We start from the raw sequence: 19,231 nt of genomic DNA, 5'->3' as shown, positions 1-19,231 counted from the left end.
CATCTTAAGATAGATGTGGTTGTCTCACCTAGCTAAGATAAAGCTAGTACATTTTTTTCTCAATAAAGTAGCTACAGCGCCTTTAGAAAGTATTCACAGCCCTTGACATTTTTTATATTTTGATGTGTTACAGCCTGAATTTGAAATTGATTAAATTGAGATTGTGTGTCACTGGCCTACACACAATACCCCATAATGTCAAAGTGGAATTATATTATAAATTCATTAAAACTGAAAAGCTGAAATGTCTTGAGTAAATAATTATTCAACCCCTTTGATATAACAAGCCTAAATAGTTCAGGAGTAAAAGTTCAGGAGTAAAAATGTGCTTAAAATTCACATAATAAGTTGCATGGACTCACTCTGTGTGCAATAATAGTGTTTAACATTATTTGAATGACAACCTCATCTCTGTACCCCACACATACAAATATTCTGTAAGGTCCCTCAGTTGAGCAGTGAATTTCAAACACAGATTCAATCACAAAGACCAGGGATTTTTTCCAATGCCTCGCAAATAAAGGGCACCTATTGGTAGATAGGTAAAAATGTAAAACGCAGACATTGAATATCCTTTTGAGCATAGTGGTTATTAATTACACTTTGGATGGTGCATCAATACAATCAGTCACTACAAAGATACAGGTGTCCTTCCTAACTCAATTGCCGGAGAGAAAGGACACCACTCAGGGAATTCCCCATGAGGCCAATGTTGACTTTAAAAGAGTTACAGAGTTTAATGGCTGTGACAGGAGAACACTAAGGATGGATCAGCATTGTAAAACTAACCTAAATGACAGAGTGAAAAGAAGGAAGCATGTACAGAATAATATTCCAAAACATGCATCCTGATTGCAACAAAGCGCTAAAGTAAAACTGCAAGAAATGTGGCAATGAAATTAACTTTATGCCCTGAATACAAAGCATTATGTTTTGGGGAAATCCAACCCAACACATCACTGAGTACCACTCTTCATATTTTCAACCATGGTGGTGGCTGCATCATGTTATGGGTATGCTTGTCATCAGCAAGGACTGGGGAGTTTTTCAGGATAAAAATGGAATGGAGCTAAGCACAGGTAAAATCCTCAAGCAAAACCTGGTTCAGTCTGCTTTCCACCAGGCACTGGGAGATGAATTCCCCTTTCAAGAGGACAATAACCTAAAACACAAGGCCAAATCTACACTGGAGTTGCTTACCAAGAATGTTCCTAAGTGGCCGAGTTACAGTTTTTACTTAAATCTACTTGAAAATCTATGGCAAGACCTGAAAATGTTTGTCTAGCAATGATCAACAACCAATTTGACAGAGCTTGAAGATTTTTGAAAAGAATAATGGGCAAATGTTGCACAATCCAGGAGTTGAAAGCTCTTAGAGACTTACCCAGAAAGACTCACAGCTGTAATTCTTGCCAAAAGTGTTTCTAAAAAGTATTGACTCAGGGATAACTGATGTAAATGAGATATTTCTGTATTTCATTTTCAATACATTTGCAAACATTTCTAAAAACATGTTTTCACTTTGTCATTATGGATTATTATGTGTAGATGGGTGAGAAAAACATAGATTTAATCCATTTGAATTCAGGCTGTAACACAACAAAATGTGGAATAAGTAATTGGGTATGAATACTTTCTGAAGGCACTGTATCAGCAAAGCCAGTGCTAGAAGAAAAAAGTAAAGTGCGAGTGTTAGTTCACGAAAGGCAAGTGCGTTAGGGAAAATGTTTGGGCAAAATATAACCCCAAAAAACTAAAACTAAAAACTGCAAATGCATCCAAAGAGTTTGATGAGTCAAAAGCTTGATGTAATCATTGTGTGCAAGGAATATGGGAGCAAATACTAAACTTTTAACTCATTTAATATCATATAAGTACATTTTTGCAAATACTTATGACTTCTTCTTCACATGGGGAGACAAGACACATAAAGTGATGTCCTTTCTAAACAGTAAAACTTATGTATAAAAACTACCCTCAAATAAAACAATCTGTACTGTTGCCTCATGAAACATTTTCTCAAATGGAGTTTAAAGCCAAATGAAAACATTTAGCTTCACTGTCCAAATACAGATGGAGGGGAGTGTATGTTAATTCATCGTCACAAATCTATTATTTGAAAAACCAATAGTTTATTTGCAGTCCCTGGTTACATGTTGAAACTAAAGCAACAAAATACATCGAAAATTACTGATATATATCTATTGATATCACAAAATAAAGATAAAGAAAATAATAATGCGTTGTAAAAATCCATTGATGCTTTATGCAGGAAAATACCACCAATTAATTACATCTATTGGTAATGAATGAAACATTTTTTCAAGGCTTTGACTGAGAATGCAGATTGACCAAATGTTCATTCGTTTTGTCCTAAACCTTATTTCAGAACTCAGCCTAGTTGTATAACTCTCATCAAATTTCAGTTAGTTAATGTTAAAGTTAGATAATTATACTTTTCTTGGTAATACTCATATGTGGTTCAGCCTGTACGGACCTGGCATTGAGTAATGCAGATGGATTTGACACTTTTTAGTTCCAGTATACAGTATAATAATCTTGAGGTCATATAATACCGTTATTGTAAAACAATCCTGATCAGTCAACTACCCAATGGTAAACATTACACGACATCTTTCAGTAATTTATATTGTCATTGAATATAAACATGAGTCTGGCCCTCATTCTAGAGAATTTACCCATCAGTTTCACGCGCCTACCTTCACGTGGGCTTTATTCAGATAACGCTGTAGTAGTTATACCAACAGATGGCACCATAAACCTGTGAGCACAAGGCTATTGAGAGAGCTGGACCATCTCTGTTAAAGAGAAAGTTCACCCAAATTACAGATTTACCAAATCTTATTAACAAAGTAGTGTAAAAACCTACAGTACCTGACATCCATAGTTTTGGTATGATTACTACTATATAGCTTAATATTAGTACCGTAACATATCAAACAATGGGGGGTAATAACCACTGTTTATTGGGTCGCAGACTCCCAGGTCCATACACATCAGAGACTGTAGGTTCCCAGACTAATCCATATGATATTCAGCTCTTTTTTTATGGTCCTTTGAGCCAGATAGAAAAAGTTGTCTAGGAATCATAACCAGAAGGGACAGGCTGTAGTTCACTCTGCCTCCAAGATCAAACTTATGACCAGGCTTCCCGGTTGGGGGTGCACATTATGCCTCACTTGCCATACACACAATGGCAAGAAGAGGACACTGACAGAAAAGTCCAGTTCCTAGAAGTCCATTGTTATTTAATATATTCACCATTTCCTGCGATATTGACCTTGGATGAACAAGCTAATACTCTACAGTTTTATATTATTTCACGGCCCCACAGAACAAAGCAAAAACCGCCAATGGGTTGTTGTTATAATTTTTGGAAGAGTTACTCTGTGTCCCGCTCTCTTTCCTGAACATTTCCCTTTGTCAGGAGAAGCCATCTGCTCCCTTGGCTTCCAGCGGTTTGGACAGCTGTTAAGGCAGGCATGAGGGCACTCGGCACAGTCTTGTGTCATGCCGAGACAAAACAACTTTTTACCAGGGATTTAGAGCAGGATTAAATGATTGGGCACCAAGAGCCTTACATGGGAGGTGATTTACATCACTGCATTTTATGTCAATACCAACATCACCTGGTGAAGCCATGTGGCCTGATGCATCCATGATGCAGTCTGACCTTCTCTAATATTATGGAGGTATGTGTAGACATGATGATGATTATGATGATAAGGATGAGGGTGAGGATGACGATGGTGATAACGGGCAGATAATGATGATGATGATGATTCATCAAGTAAAAAAACATGACCTCACAACAGATAGTCATGTAAACTAAATCACGATGAGGTGTTCTCAAACAGAAATAGCAGTGGACCTGACTTTTTCTTTAGCTTTCTACAACGGCAGCTGTTGCTTCAGTCTGAAGTTATGTGACTGATTGTGTATATCACACACATTCATTTTTACAACAGAACGCTGCACAACGCGCCTATCCTCTGCCGAAATATCCCGAATCTTGCCTCGCCGATTCCAAAGGGAGCCGAGGGAGAACCGATGCTCAGCGCATAGACGAGAGCCGCTGTTTCCAATTCACCATCGCTTTAACAGCCCTATCATGTTGGTCATTTTCCTAGTTTCCATTATTTAAACAATGACTGAGGCTGGATTCCGAACGACTTGACATGTCCGTGAAAGATATGGTATTTGGGGATTTATCACCGCAAACAAGGATTTTTTTTCAATCTCATTAAAGACCAAACAAGGCGGGTACATGTTTAAATATATAGGGCGCCTACAGGCACAGTGTAGGCTACATATTTTCACATAAGAGCTGTACTCTCTGAACGGAGAGTCCGCATATACATTTAGTTGGATATGCAAAAGGATATATTACCACTGAAAAGATAAAGACAGCTCTTTGCGCTGGAGACTTGAATGGTCGAAAAAAAGGCGTCTCTGTTTTTGATGGAGAATCCAACAAGCAGAGCAAGATCCGTAGACCCTCAATAAAAGTGTCTTGTGCTGGAGCCTAATAGGACCACCGTTATTTTCAGAATGTAGATGTATTTACCAGTGGCAGGATCCAGTTGATGACATTCACCGAGATATAAGTATTTGAAAAGAGCCAACATTGTCAGCAATTCGAATTGACTCATTTGTTCTATTCTGCCAGTGTGATGGGAATTTATTGCTGAACATTGGGAGAGCTTTATGGAAAACCTGAAGACATGACATGCACACGAAAAAAGAGGAAACGATCCTTTTTGTTCTTTAAAACCTGTGTTTATTTAATTAAGAAGTCTGCAAAAAGCGACATTATTTTTGCATTAAGATCTGGCCGATTCTATGGAGGTGACAATACCCTGTATTAATTATTTAATCTACTCTTTATGTTTTCAGTAATTTATCATTGTGGATTATATTTGGAATTGACGCTCGTTTTGTTGAACCCTCTATGCCATTTACTGTTGCTTTACTTGATTTTGAATCCTTATATATGTAATGTGGACCGCAACAAGCTCCCCAAACGGCCTAGAATAAAACCGTAAGCCTTTGTCTCGAGGACAAGTATAATACATGAGGTAAGATTTCCTTTCACCTTCCTATGCCATTTTTTTGTTTCTGTGGTTTTGTAAGTACTCCTAGGCCTCACATTGCCATGTTTTTTCCCTCGGGTACCTGGTTAATTCGTTGAAACACTTGTGAAACCCCTTTTTGTGCCTACAACATAGCCTATACTGTTATGATTCAGGCAGCCCCATGACGCATGCCACAGACAAACTGTGGGCTACACGTAGGCCCTTCTAATCTTCTTGTTATTATACACACACACACCACTGCAGATTTGAGTGGCCTTTATGTGATCTAGGCCCAATGGTAAATTATAACAGGGAACCGCATTATGGACACAGGCAGGGAGGTAGACGAGGCTATATCAATCGGTGGCTGTATATTATTCACTGAGCGAATGTCCATTATGACAGCATCGATACTGGCTATCTATCCATTTGCAAATGCGATGCAACTGGGGTGTTGGGGTACCGTCATCAGCCCTCTTTGATTAATTATCATAAACATCAACAACTGTTCGTGAATTTTGACAGGATCGGAGCTGGTTGAACACTTCACATGACACAGCCTACAATATGCTCTAGGCCTATACGCAATTGTTTATGCATTTCTTTGGATTCAAACATGAGGCGTCAAGCACAACACTACTTATTGTTCACAATTGTAATTAAATAGTATTTTCCCCTAGCCCCGGATGCGTTTATTCATATTCTAATATCGTTGTTTATAATTGCATTCGGTCGGTGTTGAACAGTGTCAGAGTGATTCCGGAACCTTTGGTTGGTGAATTCCGCGTCGCCTCCTCCCACGGCGACCACGGCAGCGGTACTCGATTGCTGTTGCTATCCAGTTCTTGACAATGGCTCAGCCCTCTATCACCAACCAACTCCCATTTCTCCAGGCCCCACCCTTCATGAGCCATGGTATTCCCATGAAGCTCTTGGGATACGGCCTAAATATCCCTATCCTATATATTCATTTAGCAATCAAAATGATATACACGTGACGATGTAATCTTCCTTCGTCAATGTCTTTGTTTTACTGCAGGCCTATTTTCCATCGTTTGAACACTTTTCCCACTCACCTGTTTGTAGAAAGGGGTGTGGTATCATTTGACACTTCACATTATGTAATTATGGTCATGTAGAGACGTACTGTATGTATTCTATTTTAGCATTCACTACGGTTACATTTGTGAAATACTATAATTTACAACAGGCACTGTGGCACCTGATATATCATGTTAGTAGATAGATCAACAATAGATAGATACAGTCGCTGAAGTCTACACACCCTTTGCACTGCCTTCACATTTTGCTGCCTTACAACGAAATCTTAAAAGGTAATAATACAATGTCTCCCAACACAGTTTGAGCAATTTTGACAAAAACGATAGATATACAGTATGTTGCCCTAAGAGTTGTGCAAAGTTGGTATAATCTTATTCACAAAGATTCATAGCTTTAATGGCGGCCAATTGTGCTTCCACCAAATATTAACTCTGGGGTGTGAAGACGTCAGCAATCAAGGCCAAATATTAACTCTGGGGTGTGAAGACGTCAGCAATCAAGGCCAAATATGAACTCTGTGGTGTGAAGACGTTAGCAATCATGGCATCTTCGGGGTTTTTTTATTAATTTGAAAGGTATTCCATAATTTTTCTTCCACTTTGGAAATGTGGAGTAGGTTGTGTACATCAGTAGATGTAATTTTAAGGCAGCAAACAGACATTTTCAAGTTTTGCCATAGACTTTTAAGCCGATTTGAGTCAAAACTGTAACTAGGCCACTTGGTAAGCAACGCCAGTGTATATTTGGCCTTGTGTTTTAGGTTATTATCCTGCTGGAAGGTGAATATGTCTCCTGGTGTCTGTTGGAAAGCAGACTGAACCAACAAATTCACCTTTCTGCAGGACAATGACCTAAACCACAAGGCCAAATATACACTGGAGTTGCTTACCAAGACAACATTAAATGTTCCTGAGTGGCATAGTTACAGTTTTGATCCAAATCATTTTAAAAGTCTATGCCATCTACCAACAGGTGCCCTTCTTTGCGAAGCATTGAAAAACATCCCTGGTCATTGTGGTTAAATCTGTTTTTGAAATTCACTGCTTGACTGAAGGACCTTACAGATAATTGTATGTGTGGGGTACAGAGATGAGGTGGTCATTCAAAAATCATGTTAAACACTATTATTGCACACAGTGTGAGTCTATGCAATTTATTATGTGACTTTTTAAGCACATTGTTACTCCAGAACTTATTTAGGCTTGAATACTTATTGACTCAAGACATTTCAGCTTTTCATTTGTAATACATTTTTTTTTTACAAAAATGGGCTATTCTATGTAGGCCAGTGCCACAAAATCTCAATTTAATCCATTTTAAATTTAGGCTGTAACACAACAAAATTTGGAAAAAGTCAAGGGGCGTGAATACTTTCTGAAGGCACTGTATGTCTTCAAAATAGCATTCACAAATGTACATTTCTGGAACACTAAAGGTAGATAGAGTTAGATCAACAATAGCTATGTACAGTTTAAGTCAGAAGTTTACATACACCTTAGCCAAATACATTTAAACTCAGTTTTTCACAATTCCTGACATTTAATCCTAGTAAAAATTCCCTGTCTTAGGTCAGTTAGGATCACCACTTTATTTTAAGAATGTGAAATGTCAGAATAATAATAGAGAGAATTATTTATTTCAGCTTTTATTTCTTTCATCACATTCCCAGTGGGTCAGAAGTTTACATACGCTCAATAGTATTTGGTTGCATTGCCTTTAAATTGTTTAACTTGGGTCAAACGCTTCAGGTAGCCTTCCACAAGCTTCCCACAATAAGTTGGGTTAATTTTGGCCCATTCCTCCTGACAGAGCTGGTGTAACTGAGTCAGGTTTGTAGACCTCCTTGCTCGCACAAGCATTTTCAGTTCTGCCCACAAATGTTCTATAGGATTGAGGTCAGGGCTTCGTGATGGCCACTCCAATACCTTGACTTTGTTGTCCTTAAGCCATTTTTCCACAACTTTGGAAGTATGCTTGGGGTCATTGTCCATTTGGAAGACCCATTTGCGACCAAACTTTAACTTCCTGACTGATGTCTTGAGATGTTGCTTCAATATATCCACATCATTTTCCTCCCTCATGATGCCATCTATTTTGTGAAGTGCACCAGTCCCTCCTGCAACAAAGCACCCCCACAACATGATGCTGCCACCCCCGTGCTTCACGGTTAGGATGGTGTTAATCGGCTTGCAAGCCTCCCCCTTTTTCTTCCAAACATATGACCAAACAGTTCTATTTTTGTTTCATCAGACCAGAGGACATTTCTCCAAAAAGTACAATCTTTGCCCCCATGTGCAGTTGCAAACCGTAGTATGGCTTTTTTTATGGCGGTTTAGGAGCAGTGGCTTCTTCCTTGCTGAGCGGCCTTTCAGGTTATGTCGATATAGGACTCATTTTATTGTGGATATAGATACTTTTGTACCTGTTTCCTCCAGCATCTTCACAAAGTCCTTTGCTGTTGTTCTGGGATTGATTCGCACTGTTCGCAAAGTACGTTCATCTCTAGGAGACAGAAACTCCTTCCTGAGCGGTATGACGGCTGTGTGGTCCCATGGTGTTTATACTTGCGTACTATTGTTTGTACAGACGAACGTGGTACCTTCAGGCGTTTGGAAATTGCTCCCAAGGATGAACCAGACTTGTGGAGGTTTACCATTTTTTTTCTGAGGTCTTGGCTGATTTCTTTCGATTTTCCCATGATGTCAAGCAAAGAGGCACTGAGTTTGAAGGTAGGCCTTGAAATACATCCACATGTACACCTCCAATTAACTCAAATGATGTCAATTAGCTTATCAGAAGCTTCTAAAGCCATGACATTTTCTGGAATTTTCCAAGCTGTTTATAGGCACAGTCAACTTAGTGTATGTAAACTTCTGACCCACTGGAATTGTGATACAGTGAATTATAAGTGAAATAATCTGTCTGTAAACAATTGTTGGAAAAATGACTCATGTCATGCACAAAGTAGATGTCCTAACCGACTTGCCAAAACTATAGTTTGTTAACAAGAAATTTGTGGAGTGGTTGAAAAACTAGTTTTAATGACTCCAACCTAAGTGTATGTAAACTTCCGACTTCAACTGTATGTGGTTGAGGGTCCCTTGTCTGTGTCAATAGCAGAAACTCACATTTGTTATAGCCTAATAGTTGGTAAATGAATAGAGGAATAATTTTTTATAGTAGCCTACACTATTGGTGCCTCCCATTCAAGCACCACCATCTTTGTAGGCCTATGTCCTATGATGTTTGAATGAATTAGTCTGTTCCAGAGCATTATATTGAGATAAATAATCTATAATCCAAATATAAGGCTCTGGGCTATTACATGTGATATCATGTGACATGGACCTTGGTGGCTAGAATATTAGAATAGGCTGTAAGAAGGCCTACTGTTGGTAATACGCAACAAAGCCTGGTGACATCATTTTAGAGACGTAAACAAGTAGTATATGGATGAGAAATAGGTATATGAATAGATGATCAGATATATGCAGAAAGATATTTGTTTGACTTGAAGAATGGGGTAGGCCTAGTTAAGGTATCCTTTCATTAACTAGCAACACAAACCTGTGACATTGCTTTAAAAAAAAAACTATCGCAAGTCCATGGAGTGTAATTCTCATGACTGATTTGGTGAGTCATTTTAAAAGAATTTCTGAAATATTATAACACAGCAAGAAATTAACACTAGATCCTTACATATGAGAGATTGTGCATGAAAGGCAATTAACAAGAATGTAGGCCCCGTTTTTGCCGTATTGAAATTGCCATATTGAAATTGGTTTAATGTACATTTAGCTAGGTATTTCAGTTCTTATTCATTAGTAGTTGTGGCCAAATATATTGGCACCCTTGCACCTTTGCTAAATAATTCCCTAGTTCTTCTACAATAAGTTAAAATTGAAAAAGAAGAGGATAAGACTGTGAGGTTGCTTTGCTGCCTCTGGTATTGGGGTCCTTGAATGTGCGCAAGGCATCATGATATCATAGATTATTAGGTGTTTCGAGTCCAATGTTCAACACAGTGTCCAAAAACTGGGTCTCCATTGGAGGCTGTGGTCTTCCAGTAGGACAACGAGCCCAAACACACATCAAAAGAGCATCCAGGAATGACCAGCAAATAGTCCAGCTCTGAATCACTTCCAAAACCTATGGCGAGATCTGAAAACAGCAGTTGGTGGAGGGCAGCCCTCAAATACTGAAGTAGAGCAGTTTGCTGCTGAAGGGCGGGCCAAATTGCCAGTAGAAAGGTGCAGAAAGCTCAATGATGGCTACAAGAAGAGTTTGTCTGCAGTTATCTTGACCATAGGCTGTGCAACCAAGTACTAGCTCCGGAGTGCCAGTCATTCTGTCCTTGCCATTGTCTGTATTTTCTAAATTAAAATTGTATACAATTGGTTCTGAAATGTTGAAAATCCAATAACAAGGTGTGGAGACAACACTTTTTAAATTCTGTTTAAACTTATTTTAGAAGAAATAGGAAACTATTTAACTGTATCAGTATTACTGTTCAATAAAATGGGTGTTATTTTGGATGAAGGAGGACTGGGGTCACCAAGGACCACTGGGATATGAGGAACTGCGGTAGCGTTTTATAATATGTCCCATGTGGCTCAGTTGGTAGAGCATGGTGTTTGCAACACCAGGGTTGTGGGTTCAATTCCCACGGGGGGCTAGTACAAAGAAAAAAAAATGTAGGAAATGTATGCACTCACTACTGTAAGTTGCTCTGGATAAGAGCGTCTGCTAAATGACTCAAATGTAAATAATAACTAAGGTATGTTTAGAAATTATTCAAAATGTGTATAATGTTTGTACTCTATAAATGATTAATGTTTATTAAGAAGGTTATTCTAAAGTGTTATCATATACTGTGAGAACTAGCTATGGGTGCCAAATTCAGGCCATAATATTCATTTGAAAATACTGACCAAGTATTTAACTGGTTATTCTGGCAAAGCAAATGTTGCCAAAACTATTATGATGGCAACACACTAACAGCTTTTGACACATTTCATAAATGGACAAAAGACACGGAACGTGGCAAGCTACATTTGCCGTTGTATTACAAGGCACAAGAAAATATAGACTAGAACTTAATTGTCCATCCAAGGATGGAAATTTGTCTTTGGTATCATCAGTGAACTATGAGCATGACACACCATACTCTACATAAACACATACAGGGGCTATATAATAATAATAAATACATACAGCAGGCTTATACACATTCATACCTGACCTCTAACCTTATTGTACCTTTGAGTACATGTGCAATGTGTACAGAGTAGCTAATACAACGTGTTTCTGCTCCGATTCATGTTCTCCACTAATAACTGAACACAACTTAGTTTATCGTGTGTTACTTTCATTGGCCTTCTCATATGGTATGCGTGCCTCAGAAAAAAATGAAACCATCAGTATTCTCCACACAATCTTCTAGACATTTTGGGCTGGTTTCCCAGACAAAGTTTAAGCCTAGTCCTTGATTTAAAAGCATGCTCACGCGAGAATCTCCATTTAATTCACTTTTTAGTCCTGGACTAGGCTTAAACTGTGTCTGGGAAACCGACACTTTAAGTTTAGTGTCAGTATGTCACTGCTGGAAGGACTGTGTTGGTGGGTGTCTTTTTTGTTGCTGATCATATCTGAAACTTTCAAATGCCCCCACCATTCCTCACAACAGTTCTTACAGTCTTATACACACACACGCACACACACAAACGCACGCACAGCATAAGGCAGAGTGGTCCTGTAGCTTAGCAACAAGCTGCTGTAATTACTGTGACAGAAATACATTAGTATGCTTGCGCTGAAACAATGGGCCTGAGCCCTTCTCTCTTTTTGGCTCATACTCCATAATCATCACCTGTGCATTCCCCGATCACTCTCGAAGCGTTCATCAATACAAATGAGGGTGGTGGCATGGTCAATACAGATTGACTCCCCTCACACACACACTCATATACAAGCGCGCACACACACACCTACGCATGCACACTACTGAGCTATCAGACATACTGTATATCTCATGTGTCACTGTGCAATGCAACCTCTTTTGGAAATGCCTCGTCAGTGGTCCCCAAAGTGACTGCACCTATGAGGCCTCAGCAAGCAAATCCCGTTTGTTTTTCCTCCCCGATCTGCTTCACACACACCAACCCTCAAACACACAGAGAACCCCCTCACCACACACACACTCACACACACACACACACACACACACACACACACACACACACACACACACACACACACACACACACACACACACACACACACACACACACACACACAGAGAAAAAGGATATAAGTTGTTGTAGCCTAGCAACAAGCGAGGTAATTACCGTGACAGACTAGTTGCTGGCATGCCATGTAGCGTGTGGAGAAAACAGCTGATCTGATTGGTGCTAAGGGGGAAAGAGAAGCTGTTCCACAGCATGCTACAGCAGATGCCTATATGAGCCCTGTTTCGCTCATTGGAAAAACAATTGATTGATTCTGTGGGACAAATTATTTGCGTAATACTGAGGATGATGTTTTCAGACTTGAACGTCTTTCTCCACTATTATGACAATGGATTCTGTATTACGTTTGAAGATAGGGGCTTTAGTACAATGTTGTTAACAACAACAGGCAGAACTTTATTTTGGGATAAACCCAGATGGGACAGACTTAACAAATTTTTCATCTTTATGTGAAAAACATATGTTCTTATTACCATGTACTTTGTCTGTAATTATAGGTAGTTACATGGTTGGGGAGAATGGCCACATTTCTTTCACATTTCATACTCTTACCTAACTGCATCATGGCCTAGCGCAGTTAGGATATAAATGTAGATATAAATGTAGACCTTTCTGATAAAAAAACAACTGCTGCTTTTTGCAGTTCAGCTAAGGCCAATGCTGGAATCATAAAAGCAATGTATTGTAATATTAGAAAAGCCTCAAGTCACACACGTGAAGTCACACCTCTCATATTTAACCTTGTACGGTATATTCCCTGCAAATGCTTACACTGTATTATCCCCCAGTGATGTCAGACCAGGATGCCCATCCAAACTTAATGCTTATTGTTCATACTTCCTGTTTACAGGAGCTGACGCTGTAAGAACAAGAGGCACCGAGGGGTAGCGCTACAGGAAACGAGGGGCTCAGTGCAAAATGGGGCAATGCAGAGTGAAGCACTCCGGTTCCATGTGAGCTCCAGAGAAGAGGCAACCACGAGGACGAACGAAAGGGCAGCTGGAGGAGGAGGAGGTGGCGGTGGAGGAGGAGAGGGAGAAGGAAGAGGGGTGGATTTCAGGAGAAAAGAGGGCTTGACACGGGAGCCAAAGGGATGGCCAATGGCAACGAGAGCAGCGAGGGGCTTGGCGGTCCCATGGCTGCAGTGGTGGCCACGACGGGAGGAATGGCAGTCGGGGGCCCATCGTCGGCCGTGTCCACATACATCAAACTGGTCCTACTGGGTCTGATCATCTGCATCAGCCTGGTGGGCAACCTGGTGGTGTCTCTGCTGGTCCTCAGGGACCGGGCCCTGCACAAGGCCCCTTACTACTTCCTGTTGGACCTGTGCCTGGCCGACACCATCCGCTCGGCTGTCTGCTTCCCCTTTGTGCTGGTGTCCATTAAGAACGGCTCGGCCTGGACCTACAGCGTGCTCAGCTGCAAGGTGGTGGCCTTCATGGCCGTGCTCTTCTGCTTCCATGCTGCCTTCATGCTCTTTTGCATCAGCGTGACACGTTACATGGCCATCGCCCACCACCGCTTCTACTCCAAGCGCATGACCTTCTGGACGTGCGTGGCGGTGGTGTGCATGGTGTGGACGCTGTCAGTGGCCATGGCCTTCCCACCCGTCTTTGATGTGGGCACCTACAAGTTCATCCGCGAAGAGGACCAGTGCATCTTCGAGCACCGCTACTTCAAGGCTAACGACACACTGGGCTTTATGCTGATGCTGGCCGTGCTGATCCTGGCCACGCACGTGGTCTACATGAAACTGCTGCTCTTCGAGTACAAGCACCGCAAGATGAAGCCTGTCCAGATGGTGCCAGCCATCAGCCAAAACTGGACCTTCCACGGGCCCGGCGCTACCGGCCAGGCGGCAGCCAACTGGATCGCAGGCTTCGGCCGGGGCCCCATGCCACCCACCCTGCTGGGCATACGGCAGAACTTGCACAACCAGAACCGGCGCCTGCTGGGCATGGAGGAGTTCAAGGCGGAGAAGCAGCTTGGCAGGATGTTCTACGTGATCACCCTGTTGTTCCTGGTGCTGTGGTCGCCCTACATAGTGGCCTGCTACTGGCGGGTGTTTGTCAAGGCGTGCACTATACCGCACCGATACCTCTCCACCACCGTATGGATGAGCTTTGCCCAGGCAGGGGTCAACCCCATCGTCTGCTTCTTCCTCAACAAGGACCTGAAGAAGGGGCTCTTGGCCCACCTGCCAGCCTGCTGTAGGACTAAACCTCATCTGCCCCGAGAGCCTTACTTTGTCATGTGAGGGGGACGGTGGGTGGTTGTTACCTGGGGAGGGTGTGGAGGGGCGGTGGCAGGGATGTCTGTGAGCGGTTAGGATGGCATGAGGGACCATTTTAGTTGTTGTGGCCTTTGATTCAGTGCAAGATGCTTTAAAAGCAGTGGGTTCAATCGGGAACTGACGAAGTGGTGAGAATTTCAGAATTTCATTTCACCTCCGTGTGATGTATCTGGGTTTCTCCTTGTCAGAGGCGAGCAGAGGCATTTCAAACTCATTTGGAATGTTATAAATTGTTTTAAAATTACTTATTGAGGGAGTATTACACACAGTAAGAGGCATGTGGTTGCTGCAGTGTAGAAACAATGAAACCAATTGTTGGTCTAAAATTATTATAGGAAGGATGTATTATTTCATCATTCTATTATCAAACCAAAAACACCTTTGACACCAGCATATAGATTTGGCATCATTTGAGATCAGTTACATTGCTAACTGACATAAAAAAATGTCTTTCCTTTTTTATAAATGGTCTTGGTCAGGAAACAAATTTAAGAGAGGGATTCCTTCTACACACAGACAGAATACGAGACTAAACCAACAACTCAAACAGTCTATCTCAGATGCATGTTTGTATTCTTAGTTTTAATGTGGAACCTATGAAACTGGTAGACAGTCTTTAAACAGTAGAGGCCAAGAGAATGATCATTCTGGGCCTGCTATTGTGAAAGAGATTGAAGTGAGGGTGACAATATTTCTGTAGGTTGTGGGGACAACCTGGTCATATTGCTCAGTCACTCCCTCGTCTGTTCTCTCAGACCAAAAATATCAGATGGTCCTCTGAAAATTTGCTAGTGAATGACTAATAGGAGAGTGTGCTAGCACTGCTTCCTTCCTTCATCTGCTTGAATCAAAAGGCATCAGTAACACAGTCAAACAGAGAAATTATGAGTTTTGTACAAATAGCATATTCAGGCACTGTTGGCTTCATTTGGAGTTTATTTGGGGTTTCTATTACATTCTAATTTGGTCTAACACTTCAGATGAGTACACTATTGGATATGGGAAAATGTTAAAAGAGCTGCCATCAAGAACAGTTTGATCTTGTGTTCATTAGCGTTTAATAACAGAAATGAGCAGATAATAATTGTGAAGTGCTAATAGGCAGACAGAATTATGAAACGCATGTTTAGCTGACATGTGTAATCACATGATTTCTGAGGATAACTTAAACAGACCAATCAGTGACAAACTGAGAACTTGAGACCACTTTATAAAGAAATATATATATTTGATAAATTGACAGAAAATGCTCCATGCTCTTGCCAAATTCCTTTTGCTGTAGGTGGTATTGTTGCAGATGATTGAACCTTGGAAACCTTTTTCATCAATCTGAAATTGTTTAAAAAGACAGTTGATAGAAAATGTTCATAAAACCTCAACCAGAATGTTTAGATCTTCAGATAGGATAAAGTTATTTATCTTTGATGACATCATCACTTCACATGAAGATCTTTGATGTTATGACATCATCACTTCACATGAAGGTCTTTGTCGAGAGGTGGGGGAAAATTCAGCCCATTTATATTTTTGCACACATTTGAGGAATTTATGAAAAATCTATCTTTTTTTTTCTTAACATGATTTAGACTTGAACCATAATGCTAACTAAGTGTAGGCCGGGACACAGAGATTGTAATATCTTAAGTGAATGTCAAGCAGAGGTCTGGAACATGATACTATCCCTTCGTGGGTACAAATGTATGTTTATTTTAGTTTTCAAAATGCTCTAATGTTATCTGCAAACAATAACGACAACAAAAACTAACAATAACAATGAAGCTACAGATAATTGAATTGTTATTTCTATTATCTGCATTATGGCCTTACTCTCTCGCTCTCTCTCTCAAAAAAAGGTTTGTTTATAACCAATGCAAGAAAGAGTTGACAGCTGTATGCCTCTATGTGTTGAAGTAATAAAGATAAAGCGATTATTCCAACTAATGGGGAAACACAACACTGTGTAATTAATTACTTTCGGAGGACACATCTCTCCCCCTCGCAACACCAGTCAAAAACTTTTACAAGGATGGTAATAAAGAAAAAACACTTGCAAATTGTAACACAGGAGTGTGCAATTGTGTGTAAAGGACAGAGGAAACTTTAATCCAACATCGACAATTAATGGAATTAACAAAAGCCCTTCCTGGATTATTGTGGATTTATTTTAGACTTTTTGTTGTTGTTTCTTCTCTTATCAGTCAGTGGGAGGGGGTGGGGTTGATGGGATGAGGCTGGTGTTGTGTATTGATCTGTGAAAACAAGGATTAAAAAAATATGTGTGGATTTTGGGGTTGGTTGTTGTTGGGGAGGGAAGGAGGGAGACCTGGAGTGATTTTTTTGATAAGCAGAAATGCCTGACAGTGCTTTTTTAGTTGCTTCAGGCACACTATCTTTTGTAAATTATCTATGACCTCCGTACTATTTAATGTGTATTATATGGACAATGGACTGACTTGGAATTGAGGGGGGTAAAGAAGGGGGTTCCTGGTCATTGCATTTTTACCACACGTGTGTGTGTGTGTTTCTGTATGCAAGTATGAATGTGCGTATGTTTAGAGGCTAGAGGGATGAAAACAAAGGACATGTGGGAAATAGGAATGGCCCGAAATTTTGCATTTTGAAATGTCACTCCTGCAAATGCTTATTCAGTATTTTTCATCCTCAGCCTGTTCCTGACACGGAGAATTGAATGTGCTAAAACCAATGAGGTTTATTCAAAAATCTGAGGCGAGTGTCTTCTTAAACCATTCAACTGCAGAGCCTCAAGACGTAGCCTATAACATTTTATACACATGCAGTTCCTCTAAATTGGACTACAGAGCCTTCTATCTCAATGGAGATTCTGTTCTTGCATACATGTATGGGAATATGAAGGGTGAAGTCCGTTTGAGATTGTGTCTTGGGGCGAGTGGTTCTATCCACATAGCTTCTATGATTATTGCACTCTTATTCATTTCCAATGTGTCTCAGTGAAAGGAATAACTTTTATACATGATCTTGGCTTGGGGTTTAAATTTGAAATACACTGAGTTATGTTGGTCATAGAACTAACATTCTAATACTTTCCATATTTCTAATTTCTGCCTCTTCTGTAGTGTTTTGACTTTGTAAAATCCCAAAGCCAGCCAAAACCCAATTTGACATCTGAATGTCTTATTTAATAACTCACTGATTTTACAGTGTGACTGTAGTTATTATGACCCTGTATGTGGAGAGAATACATACATACCCATGTTATGGATTAAACAAAATTTAAGACAGAAAAAGCTGTGCAACCACAGTGTTATTATACATTAAATCTATGAAAAGACAGACTCATAAGGATAGTCCTGTATGTCTCTGAATAGTGGAACAAATCCTGAATCTCAGAACTAAAATACTTTTGACTTTACCCTTTAAGCTGAACCACAAAATGTCAAAGCTCACGAAAAAAATCTGCAGTTGAATATCAAATCTAAAATAGCAGAGGTTTGAAGGATACCTATGTAAATGTCTTTGGGCACCTAAATATCTTGGAAGTCAGAGGGTGTGGTTTCCATATATTTTCTGTATTATATAAAAAATAAAAACTGCCTGAGCTGTTAAGCATGTCTCTGGCCATTTATGATTTTTGTCATTGGTTTTTGTAATGAAAAATTAATTTCCTTTGAAACTATTGACAAATTGCAATGACTAAACGTAACACATTCCTTATGTGCAGCAGATAAGGACACACTATCTAAAAGTTAGGAGCAAGTAATAAAGTTATTCTATGCTGGGAATGCAAACATAAGACACCCAAATTCGCCAACCAGTCGTGGAGACATGACTCCGGTTATAAAACATTGTCAGCTACAGGTAACTGACAAAATAAAAGGTAACACCAACATAAAGTGTATTTATAGAGAGTTGGTCCACCACGAGCAAGAACAGCTTCAAAGAATCTTGGCATAGACCCTACAAGTATCTGGAACTCTATTGGAGGGATGCGACAAATTCAATAATTTGGGTGTTTTGTTGATGGTGGTGGAAAACACTGTCTCAGGTTCTGCTCCAGAATCTCCCATAAGTGTTCAATTGGGTTGAGATCTGGTGACTGAGACGGCCATGGCATATGGTTTACATTGTTTTCATGCTCATCAAACCATTCAGTGACCACTCGTGCCCTGTGAATGAGGGCATCGCCATGATAGCCAAAATAATGGCGTGCCCAGCATTTTTATAAATGATTATATTAAGCCTGATGGGACGTTAATTGTTTAATAATTAACTCAGGAACCACACCTTGTGTGGAAGCACCTGCTTTCAATACACTTTGAATCCCTCATTTACTCAAGTGTTTCCATTATTTTGGCAGTTACCTTTATGTTGCACCTCACCTGGGGTATTATTGATAACATTTATTGTGGGGATTGGACTCACAATTGTTTTTAGCCCACGCAACAGAAAGAGGACATAACCTAACCCCAAAAGTATGATGTCAAAGGGTTACAAGATACTATCTTGTACAGTTAATACATTTAAAGGCAGTAAATATACTGTCTTCCTTTTCC

At 40.1% G+C, this 19,231-nt stretch overlaps 1 protein-coding gene across 1 annotated transcript; it reads left to right on the top strand.

Annotated features, from left to right (window-relative positions):
* The first annotated feature begins 3,982 nt into the window (after positions 1-3,982).
* LOC106572222 (putative G-protein coupled receptor 173) lies at positions 3,983-18,306 on the top strand. Its single transcript, XM_045696005.2, has 2 exons — positions 3,983-5,099; positions 13,257-18,306. Exon 2 carries the CDS (start codon positions 13,500-13,502, stop codon positions 14,661-14,663), a length of 1,164 nt encoding a protein of 387 aa, XP_045551961.1. The 5' UTR covers positions 3,983-5,099; positions 13,257-13,499; the 3' UTR covers positions 14,664-18,306.
* The last annotated feature ends 925 nt before the right edge of the window (positions 18,307-19,231 follow it).

This window comes from Salmo salar, chromosome 15 (assembly GCF_965601325.2).
Source record: "Salmo salar chromosome 15, fSalSal1, whole genome shotgun sequence".
In the NCBI taxonomy this organism is placed as follows: Eukaryota; Metazoa; Chordata; class Actinopteri; order Salmoniformes; family Salmonidae; genus Salmo; species Salmo salar.
The sequence above is the reverse complement of the archived record's forward strand: the minus strand, read 5'-3'. Positions and strand labels throughout refer to the sequence as shown.

What these genes read in the sequence shown, in the direction of transcription:
- LOC106572222 (XM_045696005.2), top strand. Translation starts at nt 13,500, where the DNA reads ATGGCCAATGGCAACGAGAGCAGCGAGGGGCTTGGCGGTCCCATGGCT.